Source organism: Choloepus didactylus, chromosome 6, assembly GCF_015220235.1.
Source record: "Choloepus didactylus isolate mChoDid1 chromosome 6, mChoDid1.pri, whole genome shotgun sequence".
NCBI lineage: Eukaryota > Metazoa > Chordata > Mammalia > Pilosa > Megalonychidae > Choloepus > Choloepus didactylus.
The window spans coordinates 868515-885448 of record NC_051312.1 but is presented as its reverse complement, the minus strand read 5'-3'; the positions used below and the strand labels follow the sequence as shown (position 1 = coordinate 885448).

Genomic DNA, 16934 nt, shown 5'->3' with positions numbered 1-16934 from the left:
AAGGCTCCTTGTATCGCATGATTCCCATTTGAGGACTGACTTTCCAATGTATCACGGCCCTTTTTAAATTTCAGGATGGGATTTTAAACCCCCACGCTGCCTCTTGCACCTGTGCCGCCTGCTGTGACGACATGACCTTGGTAAGTGGCCAGAAAGCAGACGCCAGTGCCTGACTGAGGAGGGGGGCTGGCCAGGGGGGCTCTGCCCCGCCCCTCCGCCCGGCCCCGCCCTCCGCCCGGCCACGCCCCACCACGCGCCTCATCTCTCCACCACTCCCACCCATCTGCCAAGCCACGCCCCTCCTCGGCCCTGCTCCTCCTGCCAAGCCACGCCCCTCCACCCTCCTCTGCCACGCCCTTCTGCCAAGCCACACCCCCACCCCTGTGTCCCCCCTTCTGCCAAGCCACGCCCCACTCTCCTCTGCCACGCCCTTCTGCCAGGCCCCGCCCCGCCCCTCGGCCCCTGCTCTCGCTGCTCCCGCCTTCCTCGGGGCCGTGTCCGTGGCCCCTCTCTCTCCCCTGGGAGTCATCGCCCGTGGTTCCCTTTCTCACGCGGGTCCCCCCCGCCCGGGATGAGGTGGTCCTGGCTCCTGGGGTGAGCACTCGCGCTGCCCGTTCAGTGGCTGCTCCAGCCACATCGGGGGAAGCTTTTCAAATACTGAAAAGCACCTATAATGTTACCTTCTTAATCCTGAAACCGCAGGCACCCTCTTACCTTGCGGCTTTGCAAGTACAGTCTGTCCTCGTTGTCCAGGGATTCGCGTTTGTGCTTTCACGGTCATTTGCAGACACAGAGGCTGGAATGTGGGTTGTCCGGTGGGCGCGTTCCCAGTGAGGTGGAACCGGGCGCGTTTCCGCTCTCGCCCTGGGCACAGGTGTCCTTTCCGCGGGACAGCCAGTGCCAGGTTTGTCGCGTTTGGGGGCTTTGGGTCGAGATTTTGCAGTTTAAAGTGCAAGCCTTCTGCTGCCAGGTGTCCCCGAGCCCAGGCGCCCGTGAGTGCCTCCGGGAGAGAACAGGTGCGCTACGGGCCGTCGGCTGTGAGCCCAGTGTTAGCACAGCTCAGGGAGTGAGCGCTGATTACCCGCCCCCAAAGCGATTTATGATGAAACTCGCTTAAATTTGTGTCCAGAGGCTTTGTTTACACGCTGCTCTAAAGTGTTCTGAAGGCAAGAGGGGTTAAATGGGGCAGTGATGAAACAACTTCCTGGGGAACCTCCTATGTAAATTTAAGGAGGAAGCAACAGGTATCTTGTGTCACTAAACCAACACGCGCGAAGCAAGGCTCTGCACCGAGGGCTGGACGGCGTGTGACTGCGGCCGGAGGGCCTGGCCCTGCAGCTCCCCTGGGGGCAGTGGCTCCACTCCCCTGCCCAGTGCCTGCGGAACATTACTCAGATGACAAGGACCCGCTGTATATACAGCTCATCCTAATTCTGCAGTTTTTTAACACGCCATAAAAAATTACGCTGAACTTATTCGTGTATAGAGCTTTTATTGAGTTTTGAAATATTTTCCTATCTTCTTAACTGCCTTAAAAAATGCATATTTTCTTTGATTTTGGTAGATGTATTGCTGTATAGCTTTCAAAAGGGTTATACTAATTTGTAATAATTGAACATACCTGTTTCATTATACGCTCTTAGTGTGGATAGTATTTTTAAATGATTAAAACTTAATAGCTGCTTAATGAGATGACATTTTAATTTGGTTATTAATCTGGCTAATTATTAGAAGATATATAGGAAATTTAATTGGAGAGATGCAGCATGTTTGTAGGTGGAAAACCTATTCTAAAATTGTCTAGTTTACCTATAGGTTTAATGTGATTCCAGTGGAAAAGCCTACAGGACATTTTTGGGAAAATAAAATTATTTTAAAGTTCATTTGGAAACACTGATAGATGCTGTTCTTAGGGATCTTGTGGGGGAAAAAGAGCAGCGAGAGGGGAGTTGTGAAGTTTAGAGTGCGGGCAGTACCGTTTCCAGAAGCTCTAGGACAATGGATACCTCAGGGTAACGCTCACAGGGCAGGTGCGGGACCTGTTTGTTGATGACGTGCTGATGGGAGCCTCAGCGCAGACCTGACTGCACAGATGACCATGTCTGTGAACTCGCTCAGCCTGGTAAAGACATCAGTTCCTGCCAGGGGATCAATAAGTAGGAAGCAGTTCTTACCAAAATCCCATCAGGACTACTTGTAGGTACAGAGCAGCTGATTCTAAGACTTGTACAGAAAGGCAAAGGAAATAGAGTAGCCAGAACAATTTTGGAAAGGGAGATGAAGGTGGAGGACTCACACTGCCTGATTTGAGAGACACCTGCTAAGCTGCAGCAACGGAGACAGCGTGGAGTTGGTGGGGGAGAGGCCCAGGGGTGCGGGGATGGGACGGAGGGTCCGGAAGTCGCCCTCAGCAGCCACCAGCCGGTTCCTGGAAAAGGCGCTGGATGGAGAAGGGCTGGTCTCTCTAGCACCTCGTTCCGTGTGGGATGATCGGATGGTCCTTGGTACAGAACAGAACCTCGGTCTACACCTCCCCCTTTATACAGGATTAATTCAAAGTGGGTCACAGGTCTAAATGTAAAACTTCTTATATTTTAGGGGAAAATATAGGAGGAAAAAATCTTCATGACCTAGGATTAGGTAAAGAGGTTTTAGACATGAAACTAAACACAGTCCATAAAAGACAAAATTCAGTAAACTGGACTTCTTCAAAATTAAAAGCTTTTGTCTTCTGCTTGTAGAACAGCAGAATGTGTAGCTCTGTGGACCCACTCCCCAGAGAAACAACCATAACTGATGAAAATTATTAAAAAGCCAACCACTAAAAGGTTCTGGAAATTGCCTAAGGGAATATAGCAAATGGAGAAACATTTATTTACGAAAATCTACTAAGTCTCCATAAGAACAGTGGACTCTGTATTGGAACCACAAACTTCTTCCTCCCCCTCCCTAGCTCAGGCCAAAGGAAGTTCCATTCAGGGTAGGGGGGGGATGGCCAAGAAAAGGGGGTTCCCTCTTCCCTCAGCTCCCATCAGAGGACATGGGGTCTCACTGAGCGGCAGGCAGCCAGCTCAGAGTTGCAGAGGCTGAATCCTGGCAAGTGGGACTGAAAGATTAGGTGTCCCCGCTCGTGGGGCAGAAGCTCTGCCCAGGAGTCTGTCCAGACTGCCGGGCCCTGGTCGTCCACACCCCACCTTGTTCGCAGAGTAGGGATTCCACGTGGGGAGAGGCAAGCCGAGAAGACCAGAGGCCCCTACCCCTGGCCAGCACCCAGCTGTCCACTAGGGGTGTCACTCCAAGAGAAGTGGCCACTGTCCTGCCCCACGTCTCCCCAGCCCCAGCTTTGGAGAAGAAACTCAGAGATTTATGGCATTAGCCCTTCAGTTGGGGTCTTTGATCCATTTTGATTTAATTTTTGTATATGAGAACATAAGTGTCCACATTGATTCTTTTGCACATGGATTTCCAGTCCCAGCACCATTTGTTGAAGACACTGTTCTTTCCCGGTTGAATGGACCTAGCGCCCTTATCAAGAATCAGCTGGCCACGGATGTGTGGCTTTAACTCTAGACTCTGAATTCTATTCCATTGGTCTGTGATTCCGTCCTGATTCCTGTACTACACTGTTTTAATTACTGTAGCTTTGTACTAATTTTAAAAATCAGGATGTGTGATCCTCCAACTTGGTTCTTTTTTGAAGATTGTTTTGGCTGTTCAGGGCACCTTGCAGTTCCATATGAATTTGAGGATCAGCTCTTCCATTTCTGTGAAAAGGGATGCTGGAAGTTTGATAGGGAGTGCATGGAATTTATAGATCACTGTAGACAGTACTGACATCTTCATAATATTATGTCTTCCAGTCCATGAACATGGGATGTCTGTCCATTTTTTAAAGTCTTCTTTAATTCAGCAATATTTTGTAATTTTCAGTGTACAAGTTTTTCATCCTCTTGGCTAAATTTATTCCTAGGTATTTTATTATTTAAATGCTATTGTAAATGGCATTATTTCCTTGATTTGCTTTTCAGATTGTTCATTACTGGTGTACAGAAACTCAACTGACTTCTGCATGTTTACCTGATATCCTGCAAGTTTCCTGGATTTGTTTGTTAGTTCTAGTAACTTCCTTGTGGATTCTTTGGGATTTACGTATACAGGATCATGCTATCTGCAAATAGGGGTAATTTGACTTCTTCCTTTCCAGATTAGACACCTTTTATTTCTTTTTCTTGCCTGACTGCCCTGACACGAACTTCCAGCACAATGTTGAATAACAGTGGTGACAGCGGGCATCCTTGTCTCGTTTCTGATCTTAGGGGGAAGGCTTCCAGTCTCCCAAAATTGGATACGATGTTAGCTCTGGGTTTCTCATATGCATGCCCTTTATCATGCTGAGGAAGTTTCCTTCTATTCCTAATTCTCTGAGTGTTTTTATCTTGAAAGGATGTTGGATTTTGTCAGATGCCTTTTATGTATCAATTGAGATGATCATGTAGTTTTTTGTTTTTTTTTTTACTTCATTATATTAATGTGGTGTATTACATTGATTGATTTTCTTATATTGAACCCTTTCTTGCATTCCTGGATTAAATCCCACTTGGTCATTATGTATAATCGTTTTAATGTACTGTTGGATTTGGTTTGCCAGTATTTTGTTGATTTTGTGTGTGTGTGTCTCCATTCTTATGGAATATTGGTCTATAACTATCTTTTGTTCTGTTTTTTTTTGTTTGTTTGTTTTTAATCTGGCTTGGTATCAGGGTAATGCTGGCCTCATAGTATGAATTAGGAGGGAATCCCTCCCCTTCTGTTTCTCGGAAGAGCTTGAAAAGGGTTCATGTTAAATCTGCATTAAAATTTTGGTAGAATTTAGCAGTGAAACCACCTTGTTCTTGACTTCTCTTTGCTGGGAGGTTTTAAATTACTTATTCAATCTCTTTACTTGTTATGGGTCTGTTGGGGTTTTCTTTTTCTTCTTGCATTAGAATAGGTAGTTTGTATGTTTCTAGGAATTTTTCCATTTCATCTAGGTTTTCTGATTTGTTGGTGTATAATTGTCCATAGTATTCTCTTATAATCCTTTTTATTTCTGTAAGATTGGTAGTAATGTATAGACTTCCATTCCTGATTTTAGATATTTGTGTCTTCCATCCTTTTTTTTTTTTTATTATTTTTTCCTTTGCTCTGGCTAAAAGTTTGTCGATCTTACTGAACTTTTCAGGAAGTCACCTCTTTTTTGTTTTGTTTTGTTTTATTGATCCTCTGCTGTTTTTCAATTACCTATTTCATTTATCTCTGCCCTACTCTTTACTATTCCTTCCTTCTACTAAGTTTAGATTTAGTTTGCTCTTCTTGTTTTAGTTTCTTTTGGTGTGAAGTTAGGTTATTGATTTGCAATCTTTATTCTTTTTTAATTTAGGAGTTTAGAGCTATAAATTTCCCTCTGAGCACTGCCTTTACCGTATCCTGTAAATTTCGTATATTGTGTTTTCATTTTCATTCATCTCCAGATATTTCCTGTGATTTCTTTGACCCACTGGGTGTTAATAGTGTGTTGTTTTATTTCCACATATTTGTCATTTTTCCAGTTTTCCTTTTGTTATTTCATTGTACCTTGAGAAGATACTTTATATGATTTCAGTGTTTAAAAATTTGTTGAGCTTTGTGTTGTGGCTTAGCGTGTCCTCTCTCCTGGAGGGTGCTCCAGGTGCGCGTGAGAAGAACGTGTATCGTGCTGCTGCTGGGTGCAGTGTTCTGTGAGTGTCTGCTAGGTGCACGTGTTTAATCGTGTTTCTCAAGTCCTCTGTTTCCTTGTTGGTCTTTTGCTTAGATGTTCTATCAGTTATCGAGAGGGGTGTATTGACATCTCCACCTATTACTGTGGAATTATCTATTTCTCCCTTGAATTCTATCAATTTTTGCTATGTGTATTTTGGGACTCTGTTGTAAGGTACATATAGATTTATTTGTTGTATCTTCTTGCTGGATTGAACTCCTTATCAATATATAATATCCTTTTTGTCTCTCATAATCTTTTTTGACTTAAAAGATCTATCTTGTGTGACAATAATGTAGCTATCCCTGCTCTCTCGGTTACTGTTTGCTTGGAGTATCTTTTTCCACCTTTTCACTTTGAACCCTTTTGTGTCTTTGAACCAAAAAAGGGAGTCTCTTGTAGACAGCGTAGAGATGGATCAACTTTTCCATCCAACCTACCGATCTAAGAGGAGGGTTTAAGTCACTGATGTTTAAGGTAATAATGAGAAGAAAGGATTTACTTCTGCCGTTCAGTTGGTTGTTTTCTGTGTGTCTTGTATGTTTTTGATCCTCAATTGCCCTTATAACTTCCTCTTTTTTTTTTGTATTAAGTACCTTTATTGTAGTGTACCATTTTTATTCCCTTCTTTCTTTTTCTCTGTGTTTTTTCACTGCTTTCTCAGTTGTTACCTTTGTAAATATAATGAACACCTTAAACTAGTAACAACAGGGTTTCAGTAGCGTACACACTGTCTACTCCTATGTATCTCCATCCCTCCCCCTTCATATTGTTGTTGTCTCAGATTCTATCTTGTTTCGTTGTCTGCCTGTTAACATAGATTTGTAATGTTATTTTATATATTTGTCTGTTAAGTTTTATTGGGGTGGGGGGAGGAGTCATTACAAACCAAAAGGACAATAGTACAGGATTTTATATTTCCCTACATAGGTCCCTTTTCCAGTGCTCTTTATTTCTTCTTATGGCTTCAGGTTCCTGTCTGGTGCCCTTTTATTCCAGCCTGAAGGACTCCGTTTAGCATTTCTTATAGGGCAGATCTTCTGGCAATGAGCTTTTTCAGCTTTTGTTTATCTGTAAATGTCTTAAATTCTCCTTCACTTTTGAAAGATAATTTTGCTGGATAGAGAATTCTTGGTTGACAGTTTTTTCTCTAAGGGCTTTAAAGATGCCGGTCCACTGTCCTCTGCCTCCATGGTCTGTGAGAAACCCACTGTGAATCTCATCGGGACCCCTCGTATGTGACAAGTCGCTTCTCTCTTGCTGCTTTCACCGTCCTCTCTCGTCTGGATTTTGTCAGTTTCACTACGCTGTGTATTGGTGTGGAGCCATCAGAGTCTGTCCTGCCTGGAGCTCTCTGAGCTTCCTGGGTGTGCACATTCCTGACTTCCATCAGACTGGGGAAGCTTCTGGTCATTATTTCTTCAAATACTTCCTCCACCCTTTTCCCTCTCTCTGTCCTTCTGGGACATCAGTGGCACGAATGTTGGTGCCCTTGGTGGGGCCCCAGGTCCCCCAGGCTATGCTCATTTTCCTTCTTTTTTTTTTTCTTTCTGCTCCTCACACTGGATCATTTCAGTTGTCTTGTCTTCAGGATCACAGATCCTTTCTTCTACCTGTTTACATTCTGCTGTTGAATCCATCTGATGAGTTTTTCATTTCAGTTACTGTACTTTGCATTTCCAGAATTTCTGTTTGGTTCCTTTTTTGTGATTTCCATGTCTGCTTAGACAATATTTTCTTAATTTCTTTTAGATTCTTGTCTGGATTTCTTTAGTTCATTGAACATGTTTAAGATGGTTGATTTAAAGTCTTTGACTAATAGCTCCAATGTATGAGCTTCCTCGGGGATGGTTTCTAGCAAATTATTTTTTTCCGGTGAATGGGCCATACTTCCCTGTTTCTTTGTAATTTTTTGATGAGAGCTGGACATTCTGAATATTATATTGTTATAACTCTGTTATTCTGGCTCTCCCACTCCTCTGAGATTGCCAGGGTTTTGTTGTTGGTGCTGTTGAGGGCTGAGCTATCCATTTTTGACTTTTCCAAACTAGGTTTGCTCCCATGTGGGGAATGGAAATTGTCGAGAGGAGAAAAAACAAGGCCCTGCCTCTTTAAGAGTCCTCTGCCCACTGTCCCTGAGAGGGGGCTGGAACGGTGGCTCCAGCGATCGGAAGCGGCTGATCCAACACAGTGACCAGCAATCAGAACATGCACACCTTGGGTTTTGAGGCCCACGTCCTTGCACCCCACCCCGAATATAAGGAGTATATCCACGAGGCTGGGGGTGGGGTGGGGGCTGCTGCACGGAGGGTGAAATCCACTGGTGTTTGCCGCAGTTCTCCAGCCTCCCCTCCCGCTCCTGCCTGGAGGCTGCACAGTGTCCCGCGGGATGCCAGAGCCCCGGTTATGGTTCAGACAGCCCCTGCCGGCTCCACCAGCCTCCCACAACCCTTCTAAATTTTCTTTTTTCTTTTTTTTTTTTTTTTTCAGTGCATATACATTTTTTTTTAATTCAGTTTTGTTGAGATACATTCATATACCATACAGTCATCCATGGTGTACAATCAGCTGTTCACAGTACCATCTTATAGTTGTGCATTCATTACCCCAGTCTATTTTTGAACATTTTCCTTACACCAGAGAGAGTCAGAATTAGAATAAAAAATAAAAATAAAAAAAGAACACCCAAATTACCCCCCCATCCCACCTATTTTTCATTTGGGTTTTGTCCCCATTTTTCTACTCATCCATCCATACACTGGATAAAGGGAGTGCGATCCACAGGGTTTTCATAATCACACTGTCACCCCTTGTAAGCTACATTGTTACACAATCGTCTTCAAGAGTCGAGGCTACTCATTTCAGGAATTTAATTCTAGCTATTCCAATATTTTAAAACCTAAATAGTGTTATCTGCGTAGTGCATAAGAATGTCCATCAGAGTGACCTCTTGACTCCATTTGAAACCTCTCAGCCACTGAAGCTTTATTTTGTTTCATTTCGCATCCCCTTTTGGTCAAGATGATGTTCTCAATACCACGATGCCGGGTTCAGATTCATTCTCAGAAGTCGTATCCTGTGTTGCCAGGGAGATTTACACCCCTGGGAGTCAGGTCCCACATAGGGGAGAGAGTGCATATACATTTTTTTCTTTTTTTTTTTAATCATTTTATTGACATATATTCACATACCACGCAGTCATACAAAACAAATCGCACTTTCGATTGTTCACAGTACCATTACATAGTTGTACATTCATCACCTAAATCAGTCCCTGACACCTTCATTAGCACACACACAAAAATAACAAGAATAATAATTAGAGTGAAAAAGAGCAATTGAAGTAAAAAAGAACACTGGGTACCTTTGTCTGTTTGTTTGTTTGTTTCCTTCCCCTATTTTTCTACTCATCCATCCATAAACTAGACAAAGTGGAGTGTGGTCCTTATGGCTTTCCCAATCCCATTGTCACCCCTCATAAGCTACATTTTTATACAATTGTCTTCGAGATTCATGGGTTCTGGGTTGTAGTTTGATAGTTTCAGGTATCCACCACCAGCTACCCCAATTCGTTAGAACCTAAAAAGTGTTGTCTAAATTGTGCGTAAGAGTGCCCACCAGAGTGACCTCTCGGCTCCTTTTGGAATCTCTCTGCCACTGAAGCTTATTTCATTTCCTTTCACATCCCCCTTTTGATCAAGAACATGTTCTCCATCCCACGATGCCGGGTCTACATTCCTCCCCGGGAGTCATATTCCACGTTGCCAGGGAGATTCACTCCCCTGGGTGTCTGATCCCACGTAGGGGGGAGGGCAGTAATTTCACCTTTCAAGTTGGCTTAGCCAGAGAGAGAGGGCCACATCTGAGCAACAAAGAGGCATTCGGGAGGAGGCTCTTAGGCACAACCATAGGGAGGCCTAGCCTCTCCTTTGCAGCAACCGTCTTCCCAAGGGTAAAACCTATGGTAGAGGGCTCAACCCATAAACCACCAGTCCCCTATGTCTGTGGTCATGTTAGCAACCATGGAGGTGGGGTAGGCCAATACCCCTGCATTCTCCACAGGCTCCTCAAGGGGGCACTACATCTTTTTTTCCTTGTTTTTCTTTTTTTTTTTTTTTTAACTTTCCCTTCTTTTTTAAATCAACTGTATGAAAAAAAAGTTAAAAAGAAAACAAACATACAATAAAAGAACATTTCAAAGAGACCATAACAACGGAGTAAGAAAAAGACAACTAACCTAAGATAACTGCTTAACTTCCAACATGTTCCTACTTTACCCCAAGAAAGTTACCTAATATAGCAACATTTCTGTGAACTTGTTCCTACTATATCCATCAGAAATTAACAGACCATAGTCATTCCTGGGCATCCCCAGAACGTTAAATAGCTTATCTGTTCTTCTTGGATTATTGTTCCCCTTTCCTTAATTGCTCTCTATTGCTAGTTCCCCTACATTCTACATTATAAACCATTTGTTTTACATTTTTCAAAGTTCACATTAGTGGTAGCATATAATATTTCTCTTTTTGTGCCTGGCTTATTTCGCTCAGCATTATGTCTTCAAGGTTCATCCATGTTGTCCTATGTTTCACGAGATCGTTCCTTCTTACTGCCGCATAGTATTCCATCGTGTGTATATACCACATTTTATTTATCCACTCATCTGTTGAAGGACATTTGGGTTGTTTCCATCTCTTAGCAATTGTGAATAATGCTGCTATGAACATTGGCTTGCAGATGTCTGTTCGTGTCACTGCTTTCCGATCTTCCGGGTATATACCGAGAAGTGCAATCGCTGGATCGAATGGTAACTTTATTTCTAGTTTTCTAAGGAACTGCCAGACTGACTTCCAGAGTGGCTGAACCATTATACAGTCCCACCAACAATGAATAAGAGTTCCAATTTCTCCACATCCCCTCCAGCATTTGTAGTTTCCTGTTTGTTTAATGGCAGCCATTCTAACCGGTGTTAGATGGTATCTCATTGTGGTCTTAATTTGCATCTCTCTAATAGCTAGTGAAGCTGAACATTTTTTCATGTGCTTCTTGGCCATTTGTATTTCCTCTTCAGAGAACTGTCTTTTCATATCTTTTGCCCATTTTATAATTGGGCTGTCTGTACTATTGTCATTGAGTTCTAGGATTTCTTTATATATGCAAGATATCAGTCTTTTGTCAGATACATGGTTTCCAAAAATTTTTTCCCGTTGAGTTGGCTGCCTCTTTACCTTTTTGAGAAATTCCTTTGAGGTGCAGAAACTTCTAAGCTTGAGGAGTTCCCATTTATCTATTTTCTCTTTTGTTGCTTGTGCTTTGGGTGTAAAGTCTAGGAAGTGGCCGCCTAATACAAGGTCTTGAAGATGTTTTCCTACATTATCTTCTAGGAGTTTTATGGTACTTTCTTTTATATTGAGATCTTTGGTCCATTTTGAGTTAATTTTTGTGTCGGGGGTGAGGTAGGGGTCCTCTTTCATTCTTTTGGATATGGATATCCAACTCTCCCAGCCCCATTTGTTGAAAAGACCATTATGACTCAGTTCAGTGACTTTGGGGGCGTTATCAAAGATCAGTCGACCATAGATCTCAGGGTCTATCTCTGAATTCTCAATTCGATTCCATTGATCTATATGTCTATCTTTGTGCCAGTACCATGCTGTTTTGGCAACTGTGGCTTTATAATAAGCTTCAAAGTCAGGGAGTGTAAGTCCTCCCACTTCGTTTTTCTTTTTTAGAGTGTCTTTAGCAATTCGAGGCATCTTCCCTTTCCAAATAAATTTGATAACTAGCTTTTCCAAGTCTGCAAAGTAGGTTGTTGGAATTCTGATTGGGATTGCATTGAATCTGTAGATGAGTTTGGGTAGAACTGACATCTTAATGACATTTAGTCTTCCTATCCATGAACATGGAATATTTTTCCATCTTTTAAGGTCCCCTTCTATTTCTTTTAGTAGAGTTATGTAGTTTTCTTTGTATAGGTCTTTTACATCTTTGGTTAAGTTTATTCCTAGGTACTTGATTTTTTTAGTTGCTATTGAAAATGGTATCTTTTTCTTGAGTGTCTCTTCAGTTTGTTCATTTCTAGCATATAGAAACATTACTGACTTTTGTGCATTAATCTTGTATCCCGCTACTTTGCTAAATTTGTTTATTAGCTCTAGTAGCTGTATCGTCGATTTCTCAGGGTTTTCTAGATATAAGATCATATCATCTGCAAACAATGACAGTTTTACTTCTTCTTTTCCAATTTGGATGCCTTTTATTTCTTTGTCTTGCTGGATTGCCCTGGCTAGCACTTCCAGCACAATGTTGAATAACAGTGGTGACAGCGGGCATCCTTGTCTTGTTCCTGATCTTAGAGGGAAGGCTTTCAGTCTCTCACCATTGAGTACTATGCTGGCTGTGGGTTTTTCGTATATGCTCTTTATCATGTTGAGGAAGTTTCCTTCAATTCCTACCTTTTGAAGTGTTTTTATCAAAAAGGGATGTTGGGTTTTGTCAAATGCTTTTTCAGCATCTATTGAGATGATCAATTGATTTTTCCCTTTTGACTTGTTAATGTGTTGTAATACATTGATTGATTTTCTTATGTTGAACCATCCTTGCATGCCTGGAATGAACCCCACTTGGTCATGGTGTATGATTTTTTTAATGTGTCTTTGGATTCGATTTGCAAGTATTTTGTTGAGGATTTTTGCATCTATATTCATTGGGGAGATTGGCCGGTAGTTTTCCTTTTTTGTAGCATCTTTGCCTGGTTTTGGTATTAGATTGATGTTAGCTTCATAAAATGAGTTAGGTAGTGTTCCATTTTCTTCAATGTTTTGAAAGAGTTTGAGTAAGATCGGTGTCAGTTCTTTCTGGAAAGTTTGGTAGAATTCCCCTGTGAAGCCATCTGGCCCTGGGCATTTATTTGTGGGAAGATTTTTGATGACTGATTGGATCTCTTTGCTTGTGATGGGTTGGTTGAGGTCTTCTATTTCTTCTCTGGTCAGTCTAGGTTGTTCATATGTTTCCAGGAAATTGTCCATTTCCTCTACATTATCCAGTTTGTTGGCATACAGTTGTTCATAGTATCCTCTTATAATTTTTTTAATTTCTTCAGGATCTGCAGTTATGTCACCTTTTTCATTCATTATTTTGTTTATATGGGTCTTCTCTCTTTTTGATTTTGTCAGTCTAGCTAGGGGCTTGTCAATCTTGTTGATCTTCTCAAAGAACCAACTTTCGGTGGTATTTATCCTCTCTATTGTTTTTTTGTTCTCTATGTGATTTATTTCTGCTTTAATCCTTGTTATTTCTTTTCTTCTATTTGGTTTAGGATTGGTTTGCTGTTCATTTTCTAGCTTCTTCAGTTGATCCATTAGTTCTTTGATTTTGGCTCTTTCTTCCTTTTTAATATATGCGTTTAGTGCTATAAATTTCCCCCTCAGCACTGCTTTTGCTGCATCCCATAGGTTTTGGTATGTTGTGTTCTCATTTTCATTCGTCTCTATATATTTAGCAATTTCTCTTGCTATTTCTTCGTTAACCCACTGATTGTTTAGGAGTGTGTTGTTTAACCTCCAGGTATTTGTGAATTTTCTAAGTCTTTGATGGTTATTGACTTCTAATTGTATTCCATTGTGGTCAGAGAATGTGCTTTGAATAATTTCAATCTTTTTAAATTTATTGAGGCTTGTTTTATGTCCCAGCATATGATCTATTCTGGAGAAAGTTCCATGAGCACTAGAAAAGTATGTGTATCCTGGTGATTTGGGATGTAATGTCCTGTATATGTCTGTTAAATCTAATTCATTTATCAGATTGTTTAGGTTTTCAATTTCCTTATTGGTCTTCTGTCTGGTTGATCTATCTATAGGAGAGAGTGATGTGTTGAAGTCTCCCACAATTATTGTGGAAACATCAATTGCTTCCTTTAGTTTTGCCAGTGTTTCTCTCATGTATTTTGTGGCACCTTGATTGGGTGCATAGACATTTATGATTGTTATTTCTTCTTGTTGAATTGCCCCTTTTATTAGTATGTAGTGGCCTTCTTTGTCTCTCAAAACATCCCTGCATTTAAAGTCTATTTTATCTGAGATTAATATTGCTACACCTGCTTTCTTTTGGCTGTAGCTTGCATGAAATATTTTTTTCCATCCTTTCACTTTCAGTTTCTTTGTGTCCCTGTGTCTAAGATGAGTCTCTTGTATGCAACATATTGATGGTTCATTTTTTTTGATCCATTCTGCGAATCTATATCTTTTAATTGGGGAGTTTAATCCATTTAGATTCAACGTTAGAACCGTGAAGGCATTTCTTAAATCAGCCATCTTATCCTTTGGTTTATGTTCGTCATATTTTTCCCCTCTCTCTATTAATATCCTTTATTGTACCCATACCGAATCTCTTTAGTACTGAACCTTTCTCCAAGTCTCTCTGTCCTTTCTTTGTTTCTCTGTCTGTAGGGCTCCCTTTAGTATCTCCAGTAGGGCAGGTCTCTTGTTAGCAAATTCTCTCAGCATTTGTTTGTCTGTGAAAAATTTAAGCTCTCCCTCAAATTTGAAGGAGAGCTTTGCTGGATAAAGTATTCTTGGTTGGAAATTTTTCTCACTCAGAATTTTAAATATATCGTGCCACTGCCTTCTTGCCTCCATGGTGGCTGCTGAGTAGTCACTACTTAGTCTTATGCTGTTTCCTTTGTATGTGGTGAATTGCTTTTCTCTTGCTGCTTTCAGAACTTGCTCCTTCTCTTCTGTGTTTGACAGTGTGATCAGAATATGTCTCGGAGTGGGTTTATTTGGATTTATTCTATTTGGAGTTCGCTGAGCATTTATGATTTGTGTATTTATGTTGTTTAGAAGATTTGGGAAGTTTTCCCCAACAATTTCTTTGAATACTCTTCCTAGACCTTTACCCTTTTCTTCCCCTTCTGGGACACCAATGAGTCTTATATTCGGACGTTTCATATTATCTATCATATCCCTGAGGTCCATTTCGATTTTTTCAATTTTTTTCTCCATTCTTTCTTTTATGCTTTCATTTTCCATTCTGTCATCTTTGAGGTCACTGATTCGTTGTTCAACTTCCTCTAGTCTTGTACTATGAGTGTCCAGAATCTTTTTAATTTGGTCAACAGTTTCTTTAATTTCCATAAGATCATCCATTTTTTGATTTAGTCTTGCAATGTCTTCTTTATGCTCTTCTAGGGTCTTCTTGATCTCCTTTGTATCCCGTACTATGGTCTCATTGTTCATCTTTAGTTCTTTGAGTAGCTGCTCTAGGTGCTGTGTCTCTTCTGAACTTTTGATTTGGGTGCTTGGGCTTGGGTTATCCATATCGTCTGGTTTTTTCATATGCTTTATAATTTTCTGTTGTTTTTGGCCTCTTGGCATTTGCTGAACTTGATAGGGTTCTTTTAGGATTTGTAGACCAATTGAAGTCCTTATCTCTAATCTATCAGATCTACAGCTTTGTGGAGTACACTTTCTCTAACTAACCAGCAGGTGGCGTCCACGAGCCACCTGTTCTCCACAAGCCACTTCTCCCCTGCTTAGCCTTTTTGGTGAGTGGGGGAGTGAGTCTTGTGGGGTCCAATTGGTGTACCAAGCTTGCGTGTGTAGTTGGTGTTGCCTGCCCTGTATATGGGGCGTGTTTCTGGGCAGTCAGGGGTGGGGGGTGGCTCTAACAATCAAATTTCCATGGTGATCCTAGAGTTTTAAGGCTGCTGCAATAGTCTAATCCTTCAGTTCAGTCCTGCCACAGTTTGTCTCTGCCACTGACCCACAAGTCCTTGGTATTGGCGTATGGCTCCTGAGACTTGCAAGTGGGCCCCTTTTCCAGGCTGTGCACCGCGGGTCCTCTGTTGAGGGATGACTGTGCTATGTCACAGGTGAGTGCCGTCCCCCCAGGGCAGTTCTGGGCTGCTGGGCTGTGTAGGGAGGCTCCCAGTCTGCTCAAATGATGGCTGAATGGGGCTTTGTTAATTCACACTGCTCCACCTTCCCAACTCTGGGACAATCAGCTGAGGTTGCAGGGAAGGCTAATGTCCACGCCCAGTTTTGTGGTGTGTGCCTGTTATTGGAAGCACTTCCGTCACACTGGGTTGTCGGGGGCAGTTCTGGGCTATGGGGCTGGTGATGGGCAGGAGCGCCTCCCGTCCACCAGGATGATGGCTGTGAGCGGACACCCCCCTTTTCTTGGGAAGTTGTGGTGTTTAGTGAATTTTCTCAGCCACTGTATTATTGCGTTTTATCTCAGAGCTCTCCTAGTTCTGCTCTTGACTTGACCTGCCCAAATTGCACGTCTTTGAAACTTTCTGTATTGAGCTTCTTAGAGTAATTGTTTTAGAAAAAGAAAAAAGGATTAAAAAAAAGGGCCCTCCTCAGAGATCTAATGGGTTATTGAAATGCTAAGAGAAAAGCAATTAGGGCCATTAAGGAAAGGTCCACAGGGCAGAGAGATCAGCTTTTCTTCAGGATTTGCATATGAGCCTCAGGGCCTGAGCTCTGCCCTTCCCCTTTCTATGTTCACCAGAACTCCAAAAATCCTCCACTTTTATTTTGGAGTTTTTCGTGTTGTTTTTTTCTATGTCTGTCTCCTCTCTGCTGCGCTGGCTGCTCTCAGATTCTCTGGTGTCTGGTCTCAGTGTATCTTTGGTTGGAGTTTGGATCAGTAGAATGAGTTTCCGATAAGGGCTGCCACTGCAGTTCTCCCTTCTCCTTCCCGGAGCTGACAGCCCCTCCTCCCACGGGACTGAGCCTGGCAGGGAGGGGCGCGGGTCCCCTGGCCGCAAAAACTTACAGATTTCGCTGATCTCAGCAGTTCCACGTTTTCATGAGTGTTGTATGAAGTATGCCCAAAGTCAGATTGCTCCGTGGTGTCCAGTCCACGCAGTTCCTGGCTTTCTACCTACTTTCCTGGAGGAGTAACTAAACCATACAGCTCACCAGTCCGCCATCTTGCCCCACCTCCTAAATTTTCTTTTGAAGATTAAACAATTTTGGTTTACACTTGTGTCCTCATGCTGTCCAGGACTGATTTGTGTGTATGTGAGGTGGGGGTGCAGCTTCTTTTCCTGAGTGGTGACCACTTGTCCCAGCCACTCTTCCACTGAGCCTGGCTGGGCAGGTGTCCCGCGTGATGCTTCTGTCCCTGGGTGATGCTTTCGTCTCGGGGC

At 42.3% G+C, this 16934-nt stretch overlaps 1 protein-coding gene across 7 annotated transcripts in view; it reads left to right on the top strand.

Annotated features, from left to right (window-relative positions):
• Positions 1-16934, top strand: part of DEAF1 (DEAF1 transcription factor) — a 63836-nt gene that overhangs the window by 21171 nt on the left and 25731 nt on the right. For all 7 annotated transcript variants that reach the window (XM_037838041.1, XM_037838040.1, XM_037838039.1 and 4 more), the window contains exon 6: positions 75-140. In XM_037838041.1, coding sequence (XP_037693969.1) covers positions 75-140 — 66 coding nt within the window. The remainder of the gene's footprint in view (positions 1-74; positions 141-16934) is intronic.